Below are 24,034 nucleotides of genomic sequence, written 5' to 3'. Positions count from 1 at the left end.
TCTTCTCATTTTACATACCGAAAAAGAATAGACTTATTATTTTGTAATCAGCTCAGCAATGCCTTTGAAGAACATATTCGGGCTCCTCTAATTTTCTTGCACTATTTCCTATCAGTCCACTTCCTAGGTCTTTCATAATGACGCACATGCTAGTTCCCATACACTCGCTGTACTTCCCATACTCACCAATCTCTTTACCCTTGTTCATGCTGTTTACTCTTTGTCTACAACCTGGAAAGGCATCTCTAAAATCTTCACCATTTAAATCTATCAAATTCTAAAGGACCACCTTAAATGGCATTTTCCTTCTGAACTTTTCCAGATAGCCTTCACATAGAAGTAATGTTTCCCACTTTCAAAATTCCTAACACTTTCTTTATATAATATCCCTTATTTACCTCAAGGAGCTAGATGTGTTTCAGTATTCAAAATGTGTTGGGTTTTAGAAAAATAATGAGCAAATATCATATAACACCTCTAGTCTGAAGCATCATCCTGTCATCTCACATTAGTATTTCTGCAGTGAAACATGAATATTCACAAATAAATAAGAGAAATAAAGACCTTACTAGCCACATGCCAATTCTGAACAGGTTTTTGTCTGTTTGTGCTGCCAAATGAGATTGTAAACTTATTTTAAAAACTTTGGATTTTCAGATTTTGGAATGACAAATAAGGGAGCCTGGACTAGTATTTATTTTCTAGAACATATCATTTCTTATTTTATATACGTTATCCATGTTCATTGTATACCTTAAGCTCTACTAGGATTTTTGATTCATCTCCAGACATGAACCTTATCTTAGTGTATTAAACAAGTTCTCAAACATATTATATATATTTGATAATTATATAAATTATTTCTAAAGCAAATTTAGAAAAATATTTCTGAAGCAAATATGAAAATTTGTTAATATTTTATAAACCTAAGTGTTGAACATTCATTAAATAGTCTCCATAATAGAGAGCTTGAAATGTTTTAAGATTTAATTTTCTTCAAATTCTAGAAAATTGATTTTATCTTTTCTTACCTATTTCAAAAATAGAAAAGACGGAAAGCCTATTATCTAGCAAAAAGGAATAGATAGCACTTGGGCCATTAAAGCTTCATGAGGCTTATGGTTCAAAAGATGTATTAAATTTAACTATTTCAATGTATCTCAGTTCACAAAGAATTTAATTACGCTATACTGTCTCCTTGTTCATGCAATGTATAAAATGAAAATATTTAAAATGTATACAATTAAAATGGTACAATTTTAAGATTACTTAATATTTAAGCTCTCCTCACTAACTTCAAATTGACCTGAATTTGGGAGATTACCTGAGATGTCATGGATATAAGTTTACTTTTAATGTATAGACTTTATAAACTATAGGGAACACAAGCCAGCAAAGTAGCTCACCCTTAGAAATAATATAAAATCAAGCTAGTATGTCTTTTATTTACAACATCAAATCAATTATGTAGAACAATTTTGGCTCAGAAAAGTATATTATAGAATTATGTCATACCAGGACAGCTAGAGACCGGTGTTCCCATATTAATAAGACAAAGTGCACATCGAGGAAGGGGTTTTCGACAGCCAGGGCAACTTGTGACTTTCGACTTGGTTGGTGAGCCACTGACACCATACTGACTAAAACCTCTGCCCTGATGAGGCACAGTTGAGCAGCTGTAGGAGATGGACTTGCCACAGAAATTGCAACTCACAAACACCTATAAAACAAATGAAAAAGGAGTTAAAATATAATGCAAACTTTATAAATAAATTAATAACTAATTCAAAGTTTGATCCTAACAATTACTTTAAAATCATTTTTAAACTTATTTTATATTATAAAATAATTTGTTTTCTGCTAAGTAAGACTAGCTCTCATTTTATTTCCACTTAGCAGTTACATTATTTGAATAATTTCCTGTTACCTTTGTTCAGTTATGTTCCTCCTACTATCACTGACATATAACAGATAAACTTGGTAACACTAGATTCCCAACATTTTAGAAATAATGACTTTAGACTTCATAATGAGACCTTAAAAAATATCTTAATATGACTTCTGATCCAAAGCTCCATGGTATAATCACCTGAACACAATTTTCTTGTAAAGAAAACACTCATTTCCTAAGATAAAAAGGAGTTAAGTACTCTGTAATGGTAAATAGTTATTAACTTTAGAATAGCAATAGGCACTGTTCATTTTACTTTTAAAACTCCTACTTTTAAAACACTTATATAGATCAGTAACAAATATTAACATAATGTTATCTTACTAATACTCAGGTTGTTTTAATAGAAGCACTAATTTCTCCACTTTCTAAAATAAGAAAATAGCACCATCCAGTGCTCACACTGAGGATACACCTGACATTTAATGTCTGAACTTAGATATACAGTGATCTCGTCATGTGCTTTATTAGATGATGAGCTCAGGTTTTTTAAATTAATGCTAAAAGAAAAATTTTTAATTTCTAAAATTTCCATGTGTAATCAAACATATAGTTATGTGTGTGTGTATACATATATACATACATATATATATATATACACACACACACATACATACATATGCTGTTAAAAAATTCTGCCTTATTACATATAAACAGTGTAGAAAAATGGCACATAAGTGGAATGTGTAAGATCATATAATAGTTTAGATTCTGAAAGGGCTTGGAATATACTGGAAAAGCTGACACATCCCTAGGATTCATTTAGGTTTGCCTAAGATCTTCTAGGCCTGCTGTGTTTGGCTGTATCTCAGACTAAAACTCAAGTCACTGAGATAATTGTTAGGAAGTAGCAAGACCAAAAAAACCAGAAAGATCAAGAACAAAGTGCAGTCTGGGATATATAAAGGCATCAATGGGAAGTCTATAAGCAAAAGAATTAACTAATATAAATTTATTAAATTGAACTCTATATTTATCATATATATCATATAGCAAACATTTCTATTTTTGGCTGGACTACTAGGTACATGTTACAATTTATTTCTCTCCAAAACAATGTACTTACCTGTGCTAAAGGCTTGGAACTGGGATCCAACTTACTCCTGTGAATATCAAATTCAGCTCGTTTGTGCCAAAACCTCCAGGCATCTAATAAATTTCGGTAATTCTCAATCCAGTACTGAACTCTTTCATCTTTAAGAATATCTAAAGGAGATCCCTAAAAAGAAAACATAGATTATTTCAGTTGTTTTAAAAGCTCCAGGAGAAACCAGATAATTTTAGGTAACATGTGATTATGAGTCACACAGAAGAAATAGGCCTCCTTTTTGCCAAAAGCTGGCTCCTAGTAAGGATACAGAAAAAATAATTGATGGGAGCTCTAATAAATTACTTTAAGCTGGCCTCTACTAATGACAGAAATAATACTGTATGTATCATTATATCTGGCCAGGAAAATGTGATTCTCTATCTCTTATTGAAGTTTAAAAACCAAAGAGCAAATAATTCACTTTCCTGGTTGAATGCAGTAAAAAGTGATGTGAGTACTCTTTGTCCCAACAATTAAAACTTTTGGGTTCACAAAAGTTTACTGTCTAATCCAAATGCATACTAAAACTGCTTAATCATATTTAAAATAATACCAAGCCTGGTCCTTCATATCTAGCAATGAACTGTGAGCTGAGATGATATTTCTGTATACCTACTCATCTGAAAGTTAAACCTGTCTATTCTCTCTCTTGCCCTCAGTTAAAACATACTTTTATCACCTTAAAAATTAAAAAGAAAAAAAGGAAAAAACAAAAACCAAGCCAAAAATGTTTTTAGTTCTTATGACCCTAGGCCAGCAGTTCTCAACCTATGGGTCGCGACCCCCCTTTAGGGGGGGTCGAATGACCCTTTCACAGGGGTCGCCTAAGACCATCGGAAAACAAGAAGATATTTACATTACGATTCATAACAGTAGCAAAACAGAGTAGCAACGAAAATAATTTTATGGTTGGGGGTCACCACAACGTGAGGAACTGTATTAAGGGGCCACGGCATTGGGAAGGTTGAGAACCGCTGCCCTAGGCCATAGTGAAAAGCAACAATTTCTTTTCCTTAAATTTACTTTGGATTTCTTCTCAATAAGAACTTGAATGTCTTCACAGTAAGACTTTTCCTGAAGCTCTATTTTCCCTGACATTCCACATTCAACCAATGCCTGCTTTGGGTTTTCACAGAATACTTTTAGCTATGTCCAGCATATCTTCCTTAACTTCACATGATGAAGAAAGCAGAGAAAGTCTCTAGCCCCAGTGATGCCATGGGCATCAAGCTGAAGTCCAATTTTCCCAATTCTATTTGGTGGCCAGACAGAAAAGGAAAATGTTAGAACTTAGCATGCACCTCACTTATGGAAAAATGGAAGAAACCTGTAACAGCTAATAAAGACAATCTATCTTTAGACATTCCATCAAAATAGAAGAAGCATACACTTCACCTTTAATTAGGTAGTAATTTCAATTACCAGAGTTAAATTTAGCAGAAAGAACACGTAAAAAACTCTTAGTTATCAATTTCATTTTTTAAAATAGTAAACACCTACTCTAGTCCTAATTATGAACTTAACTAGAACTAGTACTAAGGTAAAATACAACCTCAGGCTTAAAAAGAAAATTCACAGAAAAATAAGAAATCTTCATACCCCCACTCTTTGCCCCTTCCATGACAGTCAGGATAAACTAAGAAAGAATATGGTTGTTGTTGTTTTTTGTTTTTTGTTGTTTTTTTTTTGTAGAGGGCAGTGTCACCAGCCCTCATATGTGGGATCCGAACCAGGGCCCTCTGGCATCCCAAACCAGCTCTTAACCATCGCGCCACTCGGCCGGCCCCAAGAAAGAATATGGTTAATTCATATTTAGTGAGTCTTCTCTAGATCTGCCCCAATAAAACTGAAAATCAAGTTTTGACAAGAATTTGCAGAGGAAACAGTTCAGCACTTAAGTCTGACCAAATTAGAAGGGCTTACAAAACACCTAGAGCTTTCCACAGATCTGCAGTACCGAAATGTAACACCAAAGTGAGCAACAAACAAGTAAAAGAACTTCCAAAAGCATTAACCAAAATTCTTCAGAGAATATATGTATGTGTGTGTGTGTGTGTGTGTGTGTGTGTATATATATTCCAAGATGAGAATGAGATTGAAGCAGAAAAAAATATTTAAAGAAATAATGCCTGAAAACTCCCCAAATCTGATGAAAAACACTGACTTGCAGATCCAAGAAGTCCAATGAACCACAAGAAGGATAAAAAGAACTACAGAAGGCATCAAGGATAAACTGCTGGAAATCAAAAGGAAAATCTTGAAAGCAGCCCAAGGAAAAAATAAAATATTTCAAAGAGAAACAAGGATAGTAACAGCTGACTTCTCATCAGGAACAATGGAGGCCAAAAGATTATGAAACCATATCTTTAAAGTGCTGAAACAAATACAAGAATGAAGTGGGCATTTTCCATTAAAAGTAATCTGACAGAATCTGTCACCAGGAAATCTGTACTATAAGAAGTGCTAAAGAGAAAGACTAAAGGGAAATGATACTAGATAAAACTTGGGTCTATTGGTCTAAACAGTACCAGGAATGGTAAATAGGTCAAAATATAAAAGTCTATGGTTCCATTCTTCATATAATTTACATAAAAAATACCTGTCTATTCAATGCAAAAATAATAAAACTCTAAGTTGGAGTTTAAAATATATGATAATAGGAAGGGGGTGATTACATGGAGTTACACTGTTATAACATTTGTGAAACATGAAATATGAAGCAAAAAACAGAAAGTGTTAGGTGTGAGGTATGAAAGAGAAAGGGTGGAGTAGAAAGCATGATGTATCAAGTGTGAAATGCAAAGTTTGAGGGGGTAAAGTGTTCACTAATGAATTAAGGATGCGCATTATTAGACCTAGAGCAACTACTTTTTAAAAAAAATTATGAAATAATGAAAAGGGGTATAGCCAAAATGCCAATAGATGAATAAAGTGAAATACTGAAATATTCAATTAGCCTGAAAGGCGGCAGGAAAGAAACAGAAGACAAAAGGAACAAAAACAAACAAACAAACAAAAAACCTAAATGGAAAAAAAATAGCAAGATGGCAGACTTAACCTTGACTATACAAATATAAATGGAGGAAACATCCCAATTAAAAGGCAGCTGAATATCAGACTTTAATTTTTTATAAAAAATATCCAAATATGCATTTGTCTGCATTTTAAATATATTTTATAAATTTTGTTAAGAGGTTACAAACCCATTTGTACTCTGTAGCCATATATCTACAGTTTAATAGATGTAGTATCATTTTGGTAAGAAAAGAAATGATGCATTATGTTATAGGAGGACACCTTTTCTCAAATGGCAGTGGCCTGATACCTCAGGGTAAATTAACATTGTGGTTTGCAGGTCAGTATCTATATTTGTTCCTAAGAAGGTGGGGTGGGGGAGAGGACATTTTGCCATGTTTACCCAGTACATGGCATGCTATCATATTGCATAAAAGGATGAGGTCAGGAAAGAGGACACCAGGAAAGGATACAATTAGCTGGAGGGCTATAGGAAATCTCAGTGAAATGCTATAAATTTTCACCAACCTTCCAAAAAAAGTAAACTAGAAGGGAACCTTTGCCAGGAATTTGTTTATAAGCACTGGGCAGTAAAAACAAAGAACACAGATGAACTGTTACAACAAATCACGTCCATTGATTAAAAAAAGGGAAAATGAGGGTTAAGAGAGCTGTGGTATAACCTGCCTTCTGCACTTCAAGTGAGGCTGCAGTTCAGATCAAAGAAAGGCAATGTCTTTTGTAGAAGGTGTAGTTTTGTCAACAGTTGGAGAAATTGAAGAGAGGTTTCTATGCTCCATTTGAGCTTTACATGAAATCAAGACTGATACTTCTCAAAGTGAAAGGAAACACTGGGCAACCCAATGTAGGAGGCTAAGGACAGTAAAATAAGGCCGAAGTCCTCTGGGGGTCAAATGATTAGGTTAAAGCCTTCTAAAGGCCCTAAGCGATCAAAAGGGCATACCTACTCAATGAGGGAAGAAAATACAGAAAGTGGTTCAACATTTTTTTTCCATTAAGCTGCCACCACACTGCACTCACCTGTAACATACAGTAACTTGCTGTTTGGACATCTCCAGTCCTATCGACATAACTCTCCATTAAGTCCACTCCATCTTTAGTAAGGCCTGTCAGTAATATCCCTTCCAAATTTCCAGCCTCTTTCATCTCATTGGTCAATTTTTCGATATATCTATTTAACTGGAAAATTCAAAGTGATTTTTCTGCAGCAATCCGTTTCATTATATCTTTAAAACGTCTACATTTGGAACAATTTTATACTTAATGGATAACATTTTAAAACAAAAGCCCTCGTAAAAATTTAGATATGTGATCTCTAGAAATCTACATCTATTATAAATTATAATGCAGAATCCATGATCATTTAAAATATACATTTTTAAAAGGCAAGGCATTTACTATGTTTTCATAATTATCCTATTGAAGAACCACAAAGGGTTTACTATTTTAAATTTAAAGAGAGCTGTTTTCATTATTCGGCAAAGTTTTTGCTATTATAGGATATAATACAATCAAAGAATTGAAAAGAATTCAAGATTATCAAAAATAATCATCTCTTATAAGGTCTTCCCTGACTTCATTCCACCCCAATCTCTAGCCAAGATTTTTCTATATTCCCCCAGCACTGTTTCATTACTATAGTACTCAGCACATTGTATTACTATATGTATATACACACACACACACACACACACACATACTATATACAGGTACTGAATACATATATACACAGATATGTGTATGTACTAGTTTATGTGTATATATGTATTCAGTACCTGTATATTACATTAGAAAACAAAGGAATCCTTTTATAGCATCCCTAAGAGGTGTCTTATATACTGACCAATCTCACTCCCCAAAGCAGAAATAAACTAAAATATTAAGTCAGCATTCTTAAGAAAAGTAAATTTAGTTAGGCTACACATTTACAATATCTTGATCTAATAGACAGTATTTACTTTTTAGAAGAATTTTATACACACATATACATATTTATATGTAAAGATTAGTTTCTTAATCCAGTAACAGCAAATATTAATCACTTCAAATGTGAAATTAAATCAGTTCTTACCTGACTGTCACTAAGGAATTTACAAGCAAATGCCACTCTGTCACGTACAGCAACTTTGTTTTCATACTGAAAAGAAGAGAAAAAGCAAGGAGTTACTTGTAGGTGCTATGAGTTTTAAATTTCCAAAGACTAAATATTTTATATATACAGTACGTAATTTTGTTTTCAAAGGTATTAATAAGTTATTGTGCAGAGCCATTAATCCCCTAAGATTCCTTTCTTAATGTAACTCTCAGGAAACTCACTGCTAAGGTTAGTTAGTGTTAGTACAAAGTAAAAACCTACCTCTTAAATACTGACCAAATCAATTTTAAAAAATTCCAGTTCCATCTTATATATCACTCCAAAAGAAAATATAAGCAATGAATGTACAGTTTATCAAATTTAAGATGTCATGTAAAACTTCCATCATAGAAACTAATTTTGGGGAAACAGGAAATCTTTCTTTTGCTAAGTTAATAAAATCAGGAAATCTGTGAATTACTACTTGAATATACCAGTTTTAATATACCAGCACTGAATTTAGAAAGAAAATCAATATATGTTGCTATTATAATACAAAGTTATAAGTTTCAAAATATTCCCTTATAAATGAATAAACACAATTTTGTGGCTACAGTAAAATACTATTCAATAGGTGGTTTGTGGCAAAATTTTCAGGGGCATTATGATAAATATTTAAATCTGTGTATACCTGTCAGCATTATAAAACACTATTTTGAAAAATATTTATGAATGTACAATTAATTTTGAGATAAGTAAAAAATAGTTTAAAGGTGGAACAAAATCCTATTCCCATTGAAGTAATTTTATAAAATAGTTTCCTCTTTTAAACATAAGACTACTTCAATTGATTACCTATCTTAGTGTGGTTTCACAAATATAAAATATGGTTCTGCCCTAAAGAGGGAACATGTTTGCTACAAACTGTATTTAACTTTTAGAGTCAGTTGCAGGTGTTAAAATTTTTTATCTGGGAAGAGTTATAAATATTATCTGTCCTATTTTATAGCTGAGAAAAAGTAAAATCCCCAAAAGTTAACTGACTAGCTAAGGTAACTATGACAGAGCAAAAACTCAGGCCTTTAAAAGTTCTGCTTTTCACTAGATTACTGCAACTGAATTTTTTAAAAGAACAATGTTAATAATTATTTACACATAAAGTGTAATTAAGTACGCTTTTAAAATAGTTTGGGAATATGAACTTCCTATTCAAGATTAGCTATCCCTTACCTAACAACCAAAATTTACATTTAGGAAAAGAGGAGGACTTATAATGGATCATTTAATTTAAAATATAAAACTTGATAGTTAGAGAATATACTTCAATTTAAAATTTGAACAATCCACTCCTTTTTCTAGTATTCATTCTCTAGCACTTCCTGAAAATATCGTTTTATTTCTTCAAGATGCAACACTTAAAGTCTTCTGTTTAACAAAAAGAGCACTAATAGTAAAAACAAAAAGAGTCCCAACATACTCTTGGATGTTAATTTGAAGTTGTTAGAAAAGTTCAATAGTAATTTATTAAAAGTAATGGACAAAATACATAAACTAAGAAATTACCAAATAAACACTAACATTTATTAAAATTTTCATTAAGATACCTCAATAAAATATGTTTTAAAAATTCTTAGGGACTGACATTTAAATCAATTATTAGATTGTTATTATTAAGTCAAATATAAGAAATGCTATAATGACAAACATAAAAATAACTTTCATGTTAGAAAACTCTTCTCAATGCTAGAAAGAAGCCCAACAGTGCAAAGAAAGTTGCAGGACTAAAATGAAGCTTAAAGCTCAGTAACAATAACTGATAAGCAAATCTCACTTTATTCTTTCTTTCCCAACTTTGTGATAAAGAACCTATTTGGTAATTGTCGTCATAAGTGGTTAAAGCACATAAGAAACAAATAGCAATAAAAAGACCAAATAATGACAAAAACGAAATAGTCCACCATAAGTAGTGTGATCATACAATTTATCTTCCAAACTAGAACATGTCTGAAAATGACAAATACTAACTCAGACAAGATATATGGTGATCCTGACCATAACTGATCACGTGTTGGTTTACTTAACAAAAACAAGAAACATCTTTCAAAAATTGTATTTCAATGTAAAATTTATATTTATACAGTTGTTGAATTCTAGAACTCAGTTCTTAAGTTAACAGGTAAAATCGTATTCCTTCTATATCTGTAAATTATACTACTAAAACTATTAAAAATCAAGTTCAGTTTGCTACCAGCTAACTAACTCTAGTTTGAGAATCACATTCAAGAAGAGCTGCTCAAAAAAAAGTTTTGGATACTTTATTTTAAATAATAGAAATGCATCCAAACTGTAACAATATCTTATGCAAAGAGACATTTGAAAATTTTAACAGATAGATAGAAATACCTATCTTAAAAAGAGAGCCTTATGAAACAGAAAGTAGCTTACCAATACTCCATCATAAGATCCTGTTTCACTTGTCAGAAATGCAAACATGACACAGAGATACGGGTTGTTTAACTGTAATCGTAGAGTGCTGCACATTTCTCTCCAAAGGGAGTTCTTCTCATCCGTATAACCGGATAAAGCCATTGCTACCACATTAAGATTCAGATCACCTGCATATTAAAAACAGCCAGCTAATCAAAGTTATCAAATGCTTAGTATCTCTTCCAGTTCTTAAACCATAAACAAATGAAGATCAGAGAGGATGGCTTTTACTCTCAGAAATACCCCCGGAATAAGAATTTCAATACAGACTGGAAATTTTGGAAAGTTCCATAAGCAAAAATTTGCATTCTTAGAAAACTTTTGCCCATATTGCAAACCCTGTGCAGGACAAGTACATCTTTTAATTTTCAAGTCCTCATTCCAGGCAGGTTCCTACACAGCAGCATGTTATTGTTCAGGGCCTAAATGAAGTGAGGCCATCCTACCAGAATCATTGCCAACTTTATCAACAAGATCATTTATGTTAGTTGAGATATTTCAAAGTGTTGGTAGCACATATTACTATATCTCAGGACTACAATTTTCAAAATCATTTTGTCTTTCTATTACTAAATATATAATGCACATTTTTATGTATATGTTTTAACTATAAGGTGCTGAAAGCCAATATTTCATTCTTATTATACTTTTAATTTCTAGGATAAAACTCAGAATTACTACAGAATTGTATTTAGACACACCTGCAACAAAGCATTTGTTCTCAGAAGTTCATATTGCTGCTGCTAAGCTGCTAACCTGGCAGTCCAGCCCTATGGCTTTCTAGCCTTACAAGTTTAGCTTCAAAAGAGAACACTTAAATTCACGTTTAACTTTCACTCTAAAGTGTTTCCCACATTTATTATAGCAGCTTTCTTATTGTTTCCTGATCCTAATCATTTTCTTTCTTTTCCAAACGAAACAGCATTCCCCACCTTGTGTTTTAATAGCCTTGGTCTTCATTTCTATAAACACTTTCCCCAAGTTACTTTGTGCTTGCTTTCTCTGCCTACTCTATTAAATTTGATTTAAAGTCTTTAATGATTAAAACAAACAAAAAAAGGACTATCTTCTTTGAATCCTGCTCAGAACAATTTATTTCCAGATGGAAAAGACTATTCGGCTCAGGGAAATCTTTTCTTCAGTCCTTAATCAAATTATTAAAATCATTGGAGAGATACTTTTCCCCTACTGTTAGTAGGGATGTTCAAACCTAACACCAAATATTCCAGGTACACATGACAGGGAAGTATGCTCTCAGGTTGTAGCAAAATTATAATTAAGAAATGGCTTTGATATCAATTCTTTTTTCCATCACATGTCTTCTATTGCAATCTCAAATGGGGAAGACTTACATTTAAATTATAGCAAAAGTGAAGGGAAAGAGGCCAATCCGGGCAAGACATTAGCTTTATCAACTTTGAGACTGCAAGGTAATATATTACAGTTAATTTCATGTTTTTCTCTACGGTATAACAGAACTGTAATGGTTTCAAAATGGATCAGCAAATAAAAATTAAGTATTCTGAATACTCAGAAATAGTTTGCTAGATATATTAAAAATCTATAGCTATATACATCTTAAGTATTTTCAAGTGAAATAGTCTGGGTAAGAAAAAAACTGAATTTCTGGAATAAGACTTATTTGCAAAATGTTAAAGTAAAAACTTCATTACATCTGTTTCTTCCTTCTTAGAAAATATTGAATGGAAACTATGTTTAAATCACCAGACTCAAGTTTTTGCACATCAAAATATCATTTTTATAAGAATATCAGTCTAACTAAAAATGTTATTCAGTTCCCTAAAAGTCAATCAAAAACCAGCGAAAAACTAAAATATAAAATATGCTCAAATGTTCGCCATAAAAATGCTTGCAAACTAAAGTAGTCCTACTAATCTCCAAGAAAATATTTTTAAAATGTATGTGAACTATCTTTAAAAGAAAAAACTTTGAAAATGGACACGAGTAGTCCTTATATAACATTATTAAAATGACAATTAAGACACACAAATTTCATTTTTATAGACTTAAAAGAAGGCATAAACAAAAGGGATGGGCTACTTTTATACAGTGCTATGTTAATTTCTTTCAAATAATTTACACGAATGTATTGATTAGATTTTTTTTAATTATCAGCACCTTTTCTTTAAAGGATTCTATGAACTGCAAGTATCTTAGAATACAACCTAATACCTTTTTCCGAAGATGCCCCTTCATTCAAGATTTGGATTGCTCGTCGAATATCCAAGTTGAACAATGCCACAGCAGCAGCTCTCTCCCATTCCCCTTCTTGTACAAGGGAGTGCAAAAATGGTCCCACATCAACATCTGTTCCTTTCTTTATCCACCCGCAAAGCTGTAAAGCTAAGATTCTCTCTTCATTTAAAGTCTGCATATCAGTTTGCTTATCCAGCCCACTCCAATTATGTCTGCTGCTTTCCACCATTCCTAAAACGAGAAACATTTTTATATTAATTGCTTTATTATTTTTGAAATACATTTGGAAAATGTCAGTTTTATAATTCAACATCAGATTTTGAATATTCGACTTCTCAGTCATAATGTAATGACAGCATAAATATAAAATATATAAGCAAAACATATTTTACACATTGCTAAGTATGACAGTGTCTTGAATTATCAAAAAGAGCTACTGGAATAACAGTCAAAGCTCAATGGGCTAAACTGAGTCACTGCATCAGAGAAGCCTTCTTGACCAACTGATCTAAAATGGGGTGCCACCTGCTATTATCTAACTCACCACTGTTTCCTCTATTTCCTTTAGCACTAGCATAAGCTCCCACATTTTATTCAATCATTTTTTAGTCTCATCTCTTCTCCTAGTAGAACATGAGCTCCAAAAAGGCAGGCATCTTGTCTGTTTTATTTGAAAGGTATCCACAGTGCTTGAGATCCAGTAGATGCTCACTCTTTCTCCCTCCCCTTCTTTCTGTCTGTCTTTCTGTCTATGTACGTATATACATACATATATATGAAAAAATTAGATCATAAACATCAAAGTACTTTGAAAGTTTAAGGTAAGTGCTAAAACTAAACTACACAGGAATGATTTAAAGTCCCCCTCCTTTACTAAATCAGAAGACTTTATATTCTCATTCTCTATCATAAGAAATCTAAATAATTCTTGTATAATTATTTACATTGAAATCAAGGTAGTTGTTCTTAATGGCAGGCTAATTCCACTTAGGATGACACTTGGTGCCAAATAAAAGTTAAACAAATAAAGACAAAACTTAAGGGCTCTATTAAATTGCAACTCAAATTCTTCTTCTTTTTTTTAAAGATTTTTATTGGGGAATTGGGAAAGGGAACCAGCCAAGCTGTTGTTCCTCAATCTTCATTGTGGAGGGCGCCAGTAGCCATCTGGCTTTCCATCGGCAGCTCGTGGCCTCTAAGCTCAAGGTGCTGTGCTCAGTCCTAGCCGCGAGTGGGTGTAGCCCACCATGGAACAGGCAGTCTTGTTACACCAGCTGAGCCATCCTGCCACCCGATGGCAGCCCAGCAACAGCTAAGCTCGGGTGCAGCGTCACCGGCCCATGTGGGAATCGAACCGGCGGCCCTGTTGCTCAGAGCTCGCATTCTTAAGCCAACTCTTAACCAACTGAGCCACTTGGCCAGCCCCACAACTTAAATTCTTAAAATGTTCTAGAAACTTTTATCATTGAACTTCTCATTAATACAATTATTGTGTTATTTTAACAAAAAGTTTTCAGAATAAACTGAATTAGAAATTAAGCAGCAAGGATGTCCAACATTACAAATGTCTTTTATTAGTAATTTATATTCGTAATCTCCAGTAGCTCTACATTTATATAATTACATACAATACAGTAATTTTATATTTATAAATAACTAGATCAATAACAAAAGGTTTTAAGAAATAACGCAACTTGTCTGTGGTACAAAGAACTGTAAGATAAGCTCCACAATTCCTGCCCCCTGGTAACCACACGCTTGTATAATCCCCTCCCCTTGCGTACAGGTGGAATCTGTGACTTGCTTCTAAACAGAATACAGTACAAGTGAAAGCATTTCACAGGTGTAATTAAGGTTGTTACTTCGTTGATTCCGAGTTAATCAGAGAGAGATTATATTGGGTGGGCCTGTTTAATCAGGTGAATCCTTTAAAAGAGACTGGAAGTAATGCGAGAACTTCTCCTGCTGGACTGGGAGCAAAAGCTGCCATGTTGTAAGAGGGTCTGTGAGAAGGCCATGTGGCAAGGATGTGTGAGCAGCCTCTAGGAGCTGAGGGCAGCCCCTGGCAAATAGCCAGCATGGAAGCCTCAGTTCTACAACCTTACGGAACCAATTCTGCCAACCATACGAGCTTGGAAGAGTGCTCCGACCTCCAGGAAGAAACAAAGCCTGACCAACACCTCCATTTTAGTCTTGTGAGACCCTAAACAGAGGACCCAATTAAGCCGGACCCATGGAAATAATGTGATAATATATGCAAATTGTAGAACACAAATATACTGTCCAAAGTTGACTTCAGCTCATATACTCAGTCTGATCAAGGCACTAAAGGGACGAACACAATCAAAAATGAGAAAATATTAAAAATTAAATCAGTGTCATTTGCAAGTCAAATATACCTTATATTATATATAGAATGCAAAGTATTATTTATTAAAATTTATTTAGTCTAAATACTAAGAAAAAGTAAAATTAGTACATAGCAAAAGCCCCAATTCTCCATCATATCTAACTCAACTTTTAAAATAACTTGTTTCATTACATGATGTTTGGTTGTAGCAAAAGTCTACAGTATTATTCATGTTAGGACATATTTTAAACTATACACCATTGCTTTATGAAAAAGTTTACAGATGAGTTATTTGTAAAATTTTGGAAATTAAAAAAATGTTAAGTAATTACATTTGAAATTACTTATTTTTAACCTTACTATTATTGGAAACTATTGCCAATACAGGTGAAAGAGTTAGGCAGAAACTTCTGAAAAGAAGTTTTCTTACTTTAAAAGAAGCCCCTGCCTATCTCCTGCCTATCAAAATGAGGAAACATGCTTGCTCTATTTGCAACCATGAGGGATGTCAGTCGAGACAAAAATCACTTTTAGCTTCTGAAAGTGAAATTTTAAGAACTATGAGAAAACTTTGAATAATTGAATGACAAAGTTAATAAAACACATTAAAAAGTAAACATTACTTTTCTGAATAATGAATTTAATTTGTTTAGATAGAATGTAGTCATTAAATTTCAGGCAGAACAAGCTGTAAATGTACTATAAGGTATTTATTTTCACATCCCCCTATAAATTTGGATTCAATGCTGGTATTTAATTAATGGTAATAACAACTTTAAACAGGTGGACAAAAAGCAGCAATTTATTTTTCAAATAATTCCTCACAGTTTAACAATATTTCAGCTTAAGAGTTTTTACTTTATAGAAACTGTATCATGAAACAGAACAGGGACCAACATCCATATAAATCCATAAATCCATGGATCCATATAAATCCAGAGTTCATCATCGCTACAAGGAGGAAAATTTTGGCTGCTCAGAGACCTTACTACTTTATAACTATGCTACAGGTAATTAGGGTTATCAAATAAGCAATGTGATATAACTGTGGGTCTTTAAGTATATAGTCATATTACAATTTTTAACATGTATGAATTTTTAAAATATTCAGTAAACTAAAATTAACTTTATTTTATTACTGAAGGAAATGTGCATGTGAACTTTTTAAAATGAATCTTTAAATATGATTTTAACATCTCTGAAAAAATTTAAAATCTACTTATGCATGTTATGCAATACTAAAATGACAAATTGTACCCTTAAATTTGACATTGCCCTATATGTAAATAATGGAATTTGGGGCCGGCCGAGTGGGGCATTGATTAAGAGCTGGCTTGGGACGTCAGCTCTGAGCATCAGAGCCCCGGTTCGGATCCCACATGAGGGCCAGTGACACTGCCCTCTACAGCTAAGACGGTGAACAACAGCTCAACCTGGAGCTGGGCTGCCATGAGTCGCTGGCGATAGCATAGGCTGCAGCTCCTGCTGCAGTGGGCTGCCATAAGCTACTGTGAGCAACCGGCAGCAGGTGTGAGCTGCCATGCGACGCGGTGAGCGACCGTCCAGAGGCTGGCGACTGATCTGCCTCAGCAGGGAAGAGCGCAATGATAATACCAACATGGGCCAGTGAAGCAATGTCCTCCACAACTAGACTGAAGAACAAAAGGACAGCAACTTGTCTGTTCGTCTTCCCCGATTCCCCAACACTATTCCCCTCCCCCAATTCTCCAAGATCTTTTAAAAAAAATAAAATAAAAAATAATGGAATTAACATCTTATTGATGGTTGTAAGAGAAACAAGTTCACTTAAACATTAAAAAAAATTTTAACTTATTTCATATACTATACCAAGCAATAAGACACTATGCTATTAGTAGATATTAATTTTTTGCATTGTTACATCTACATAACAAAGCAGTAAAATTATCCAGTGTTTATAAGAACATTTTGTTAAAAACACTAAATCCTAACTATTTTGCTCCTTAAAGTAATTATGAACATCCAAGTTCTCTAGATCAGAGTTTACAGTTTAAGTATGAAAAATATTTTCATCATGTTGGATAGAAATCTGACCAAAATTTATTATACAAATTTCTGCCATTTTAAAGTAAGAGATTATACCTATTGACAGCTCTGTGAAAACTGCGCTACAAGACTGTACATGACATACCCTCAGAGTATGCATTCTCTTCATCCTGGTTGATTTCAACACTTAGTCCACCCAATAAACTAGACTCCTCGTGAACAGGATAAATGAACAAACAAAACAGAAACAAGCTCATAGATACACAAAGTATTTTGATGGCTGCCGGATTGGGGGGAGGTATGGAGGGGGGAGCGGATTAAAAGGTACAAATTGGCAGTTAAAAATATTCATGGGGATGTAGAGTTTAGCATGGGGAATATAGTCAGCAGTATTGTAATAACTATATATGGCGTCAGACTGGTACTAGATTTATCGGGGTGATCACTTTGTAAGTTATATAAATGTCTACTATAAATGTCTTATATAAATCACTGTATTGTACACCTGAAACAAATATAATATTGTATGCCAAGTGTAACTGAAAAATAAAAAAATATTTAAAAACAAAATAAAAAAAACTAGCATCTTCATTCTTTTGCTTCCTTATCTCCAGTGGTCAACACCTCCAACACTTTACCCACTCCTTTCATAGACACATTTGAAATTGTTTCTCCTCCAAAAAAGCCACTTTCTAACCCAACCTCAAAGCCTTCCAGGACTCTCACTTCTATATTCTTCAATCGCACAATCTCTTGACCACTCACATTTTTACTTACCAGTCTTCTCCTGTCATTTTCCTCCTTATCCAAATTAGGTCCCAAGGACCAACACATGCATCATTCTCTTGCACCCTTGTCCTTTATTCTTTCATCTGGTAAAACAACAGTGCCCCACAATCTTCCCATGTTTCTCAAAACAACTTTCTCACTTCTTCCCCGTATCTTCTCTCCACAACCTCCCTGCTGTTTCTCAACAAGAAAACTTACTACATTGAGAATATAAGAGTCACCAGGTGGAAAACACCTCATCTTCTGGCCATTAAGCCTTCAACAACCCTTCTGGCAAACTGAGAAGGTGTACTTTCTTCTGTCTAATGCTCTGGATCCCATTCCGTCCCATTCCTAAGAATTTTGCTCTTCATTCCGTTTTCTCTGCATCTTCACCCTTTCTGTGGGGTTCCTCACAGCAGCACTTAAACATGCTTAAATCAATCCCATGTTAAAAACAAAAACAGCAATACAAAAGCCCTCCCTTGATCCCAGATTTGTCTGCTGCTATTACTGTGTACCTTTTTATCCTCCTTCATAGTCAAATTTCTTGAAAGAATTATTTAAAATGGATGACTTCACTTCTTCAACCTACCCGAAATTTCTTTCCCACTGGACATCTCCATCTAGCTGTCTCAAATTTAACTTCAAAAAGAAACCTTTTTCTCTTTTCAAATGTACTCTTCCTACTCGTATGTTAGTTCTACCTAATTAACTGAAACCAGTATTAATCCAGTTTCCTAGGCTAAATATATGTACACTTTCACTTTTCCTTCTCCTCCATCCCCCTTATCCAATTAATCATAAATTTTGTCCCAATCTCTAATTTATCCATGTTTCTCTAGGTCCTCTGTCACTAACTCTGGTAAGAACACCATCATATCTTGCCTGATTACTGTGGCTTCTATCTGAGGTCCCTGCTATCAATCTTTATCCTCTTCAAGTCATTCCTCACAAAGAGTGACAGTTCTAAAACAAATCAAATTGTCACTACTCTTCAACATCTTTCCTTGAATTTCCCATGTTACAGGATAAAAGATTAAAACCTAGGAGTGTCATCTTGACAGTCCTTGCTCTACTTATTACTTTCAGGTTGTTGAAACAAAAATACCGGGGGTGACAAAAAAATGTATAGAAGTGGACACATTGGTCAACATTGCTCAAGCAGTAATTCGCCGTAATCAGAAGTGTCTGGACGCTGATGGTAACCACTTTGAGCACTTCTTGTAATTGCGGAAGTCAAACATGACTTGTAGTCATCTTTTGTTATCGGTATATATTATTATCATTTTAAAAGTTTTCCTTTCTTAAAATGTGTATACATTTTTTTGGTACCCTCTGTATATAAATCAAACCAAACAAAAACTGAAAGTCTAGCAATGAGGAAATCTTTCCAACAGTAGTCGTTTTTAGTCTGGGTGAAGACTACTTTTGACTCAGTTTGTCTCTACTGTACCAGAACCATATAAAAATATTCCATTTTCCCCTTGCTTTTCCTCAAGGCAGTTTGTTGGCTTTTCCTTAAAATATCTCAAAATACAACAAAAAACAATAAAGCTCAGAATAATTGAGAATACAATGTGGCCTGACCTACTATATAGCTAAAATACCAAAATTTTATAAACTTGGTGTTTAATTCTTTGCAGCAATGGTTCTAAAATCATGAATCATAGCATTCAGGTTAATTTACAGGGGTAATACAGTCTATCTGCTCTTTTACTTATATTAATAAAAAACAGAAGTTTCTAATTGAACTCATTCATTTTATTATTTATAATAAAAGTTACTTTTTGGTGGAGCGCTAATGAGAGAACACCAAAAGAAATAGATTAATAGTCTACTGCATCTTCAGCCATGTGAACCAAAGTAATTTGAAAGTCCTTAATATTATTTGTATAGTATTTGTGAAAGTTGTATTAAAAACCAAGTTGGATTTACTACTTCTATTACTACTCTTAGACTAAGTAAAGTGAACTACTTTTCCAGTAGCTTGATTTAGGCCCAAGTTTGATTGCTATCAAAACTAGACACTGAATCCTAGGGTGGGAAGGTGATTATAATATAAACCACAATTTAATTCCAATAAAAACAATAACTGTTTAAAAAGTCAGTGAAAAAATAGTAAGTTTAGCTCTTCTGTCACCTTTATTTTATTCTTGAATAGTTTATCAATTTCTGTTCTACGTTAATTCACATATTCATTCCATTATCAAGGACTATTTAGGTAAGGCTCCTTTAGGTAAGGCCAAACTTCCTGTCATAGTTTATATAGGCTGTCATTAGATAGCTGAGTGAAAGTAGGCAGCAAAATAAAAAGGGGTCTCCTTCAATTAGAAATCTTTAATTTAGTTTTTATAGAAACAAAATTCTTTGATACAATTCAAACTAACAACCAGAATCCTATAAATCATCTAATGTAATACCTCTCAAAGTATTCGTACGTCTTCAAAAAAAAAAAAAATAGCATGAAATGAATGGATTTAGAAAGTCAATATCACTTCAAAGGACCAACAGCACTCCAAATGGATTTTGGATATAAAATCAAAAACAATTATACATTTAACTCAACAATTCACTAAATATCTAATCAGAAACAACAACAACAAAAAGAAAATTTTTATGTACACTATCCTGAAATAACCAAATAAGGGGAAAAAAATGAGTACAAAAATTATAAACATATTGCAGAAAATGAAAAATTTTCTTACCCAAAGATGATTTTACAATCGATTTAATTCCTGCATAAACCAATGATCCTTTGTTGCCTGGAGATTTCTGATCCATATCTTCTGTATACTGCTTCATAAGTATTTAAACGCATAGGAAATACTAGTGATGATGCATAATAAAATATTTCAAAGCTAAATTTTTTTATCTGGAGCCAATTCTTAATAGGCGTCAGTAAAAGAAAGGTGGATCTACTCTATTATAGAGATACTTTCTTCCTCCTACGCAATCTGCAAAGCAGTACTTCAAGTTCAACAGTTTTAAATGATTTTGCTTTATAATTTTAGTATTATGTAACCTGTATTTGCATATAAAACATTCAGCATATTTATAAACTGACTTTTCAGCAAACATCAAGAACATTTCTACCTGATTCAACTCAAAATTCACAACACAAAGGATATAGTGCAGAGTATACCAGAGTGACTTGAGCTGTGGATCTTCATTTCCAGCTAAAATATGGTTTCTCCACACCTGTTCTGTATCAAGTCCGTACCTTGATAAAGCCCGAAGGCGCATCTTTGTTGCTATATCTTTTTCTAAAGAATTATCATTTTCTTCTTCTGCACATTCATACAAATGACGACCACAAGCCCACATTAAAGACGTAATTGGGCTCCAGGCAAGAGATATCCTTTCGAAAACAGTGAAGTCAGACATTGTTCGGTTCGGAGTTACAACTATCATTCGATTTTGACTTGTTGGATGCCAAGCAAAGGAAGCAATGTAATTGTCACAAGGTTGCACACTTCTTTCAATTATTGTGGGTTCAGTTTCATCCCCAATGGGAGTGGGTGTATGCTGCATATCATATAATCTAATAATATTACTATCTCTTGTTAAAGTGGCAAGCAGACCAGTCCTAGTTGGACACCATGCTACTTTTGTTAAGGGCTTTGGTTGCTCAGTCAAAGTCAAAACTGGCTTCTCAAATTTCCTAAGATCCCATATTGCCACCTGACCTTCATAGAAGGAAGCAACACGATCATGGAAGTATGGGTCTACTGTCACCCCCTGAACAGCTTTTGTATTTACAAACATCTTTTGGCTTGTATTCCGAAGATCAAATATGGCTAGGTTACGATGCATACCAGCAAGGAGAAGTTTCTGGTCCCGTGGAAGCCAGCAAAGAGAGAGACAAGCATCATTCTGTCCTAATTCATAAAGTGGTTTTGTTACTAATAACGTCGTTTCAGTTTCACCAGCTGAAAGTCTCACTTTCTCCATAGGGACTATATCAGGAGTGTATTTGCTGCAGATATCCCAAATCAGCACTGAAAAATCAGCTCTATGTTTATCTAGACCAGCAGCAAGCCAGTTACTATCCAATGGATTCCATGCAAGAGTATTGCATTGTCGTGCATGTTTTGGAACAAATTCTTTTCCAATCAAATCTTTGAACTTTGAGTTATGATCTTGACCAAGACTGGTAAGTACAACTCGACCGTTTGCTTGTCCAACTGCTAGGAGACATTCAGGGTCATAATTGAGATACCAGGCGACACATTTCATATAGGGTGTATCTGAATTTATTGATAGTAATGTAGCCGCAGAGTCTTCAGATAAACGTAAAGATCCAGCTTTGAGTTCCGAATTCACAGTAGATTCCACATGATAGAGGCTCAGTTCTGAGTCACATACAACAAATCGATCAACCTGGTGTGGTGCCCACAATATATCAGGTTTGGTACCGCTCATGTTTACTGATATGCTCAAACTGTCCACTCAGGTCCATTCACTGAATATCTGTTTAAAAATAAAAAGTTTAAAATGTTAACAAAATATAAATCTACGTTGAATAAACTACAGAGGGGGCCAAAAAAAATGTATATACATTTTAAGATAACATCTTAAGAAAACATCTCTTAAAATGTGTATATATTTTTTGGCTCCCCCAATATTCAGAAATTCAGGATATTCTCTATAGGTACTCAATTTTGCAATTGATCCATATATTTATATTGCTTCTCTTTCTACTGTGAATTCAAGACAGTATTTATTGACAAAAAGGGGAAAATAAGGCCTTCCTCCAATAAGATGAGCTGGTAGGAATCGGAGAACTCCATTCTGGCTTTACTTCTTAGAACTGGACCATGCTGGTACCCTGATTTCAGACTTTCAGCCTCCAGACTGTGAGAAATTAACTTCTGTTGTTTAAGCCACTTGGTCTATGGTATTTTGTTATGGCAGCCTAAACAGACTAATACAAAACCTGCATTCTACTGTTGAAGTTATGTCCAATCTTAAAGATAATTTAAAAACTTAAGAATAAGGAAGAAAGGCACCTCATATAATAGGAAGTAGCAAAGACAACAAAAAGAAGTAACAGATACTGTCAAGGGTTCGTACTCATGCCCTCCGAGAAAACCTATTAATTGGAGGTATCCTGAGATCTGGCCCATCGTCTTATCTCACTGAAAGATAAATGCTTAAATAAGCACAGTTTTTATAGAGGTTTCCATCCCACAATCATATGTTTTACATGAATAATATATGGTAAGAAAACTTAGTGTCACATGGAAAAATCCATCTTAAACAACAGAAAGTGTTACTGTAATTTTAAAAACTACTCTATTTACATAACTCTCAATGGAGAATCATCAGCATTTCTTAGGTTATGCACATAAAATACTTATATCACATCATCGAAATCAGATTATACTAACTCATACAGAATCATAGAACCTGAGTTAGAAAGAGACTAGCAAATCCTTCTCATTTCACATAGGAGTAAAGTGAAGACCAGATATTTTGGTTATTGTCCAACACTTCCCAACTCCTATCCTAGATTAATGCATAGAGAAAAGATCTGCTACATCATTTGCCAAGACCTGGCCCAAAATGAAAATACAGGGTACCCTTCACTAAAAAATTAAACCACCAGAACATTAAACCAAGTGCCAATCCTTCTAAATATGGGCCTTGTATTACTGCACAGGTTACAGACCATGAAGCTGGCCCTGACTAGAGAGGTACATCCATAAGCATCCTCTTAGAAAATGTATTTCTGTACAGTCCAATTACACAATATAGACAGATCCTGGCTCATGAACATAGATCACTAGGAATATGACGGAGAGCAAAGAAAACTGAACCTGGAGTCAGAAGACTTCCAGACACTCATTAGCTAGACCCTAACAAGCCCCTCAAAACTGTAAAATGGAGATAGGAGCTATCTCCATCTCACAAAGTTGTGACAATCGAATGAGTTCTTCACGGCATACAGATGTATCACTATGATTCCCTTAAACAGGCCTGAAATTTAATGTTTTAGAATGTTGGAGACATTGAGAAATTCCGAGAGGAAGG

General features: G+C 33.9%; 1 protein-coding gene across 2 annotated transcripts in view; it reads right to left on the bottom strand.

Annotated features, from left to right (window-relative positions):
• MIOS (meiosis regulator for oocyte development) overlaps positions 1–24,034 on the bottom strand; it is a 30,599-nt gene that overhangs the window by 5,365 nt on the left and 1,200 nt on the right. For both annotated transcript variants that reach the window (XM_019665300.1, XM_019665299.1), the window contains exons 2-9: positions 21,130–22,471; positions 20,707–20,805; positions 12,832–13,086; positions 10,597–10,766; positions 8,149–8,214; positions 7,098–7,256; positions 3,018–3,170; positions 1,516–1,720 (exon numbers count right to left, since the gene is read on the bottom strand). In XM_019665300.1, the coding sequence (XP_019520845.1) occupies positions 1,516–1,720; positions 3,018–3,170; positions 7,098–7,256; positions 8,149–8,214; positions 10,597–10,766; positions 12,832–13,086; positions 20,707–20,805; positions 21,130–22,423 (2,401 nt within the window). In that variant the 5' untranslated portion in view covers positions 22,424–22,471. The remainder of the gene's footprint in view (positions 1–1,515; positions 1,721–3,017; positions 3,171–7,097; positions 7,257–8,148; positions 8,215–10,596; positions 10,767–12,831; positions 13,087–20,706; positions 20,806–21,129; positions 22,472–24,034) is intronic.

The sequence above is a fragment of the Hipposideros armiger genome, unplaced genomic scaffold (assembly GCF_001890085.2).
Source record: "Hipposideros armiger isolate ML-2016 unplaced genomic scaffold, ASM189008v1 scaffold_438, whole genome shotgun sequence".
Lineage (NCBI taxonomy): Eukaryota > Metazoa > Chordata > Mammalia > Chiroptera > Hipposideridae > Hipposideros > Hipposideros armiger.
This window is presented reverse-complemented; position numbering and strand designations above follow the sequence as displayed.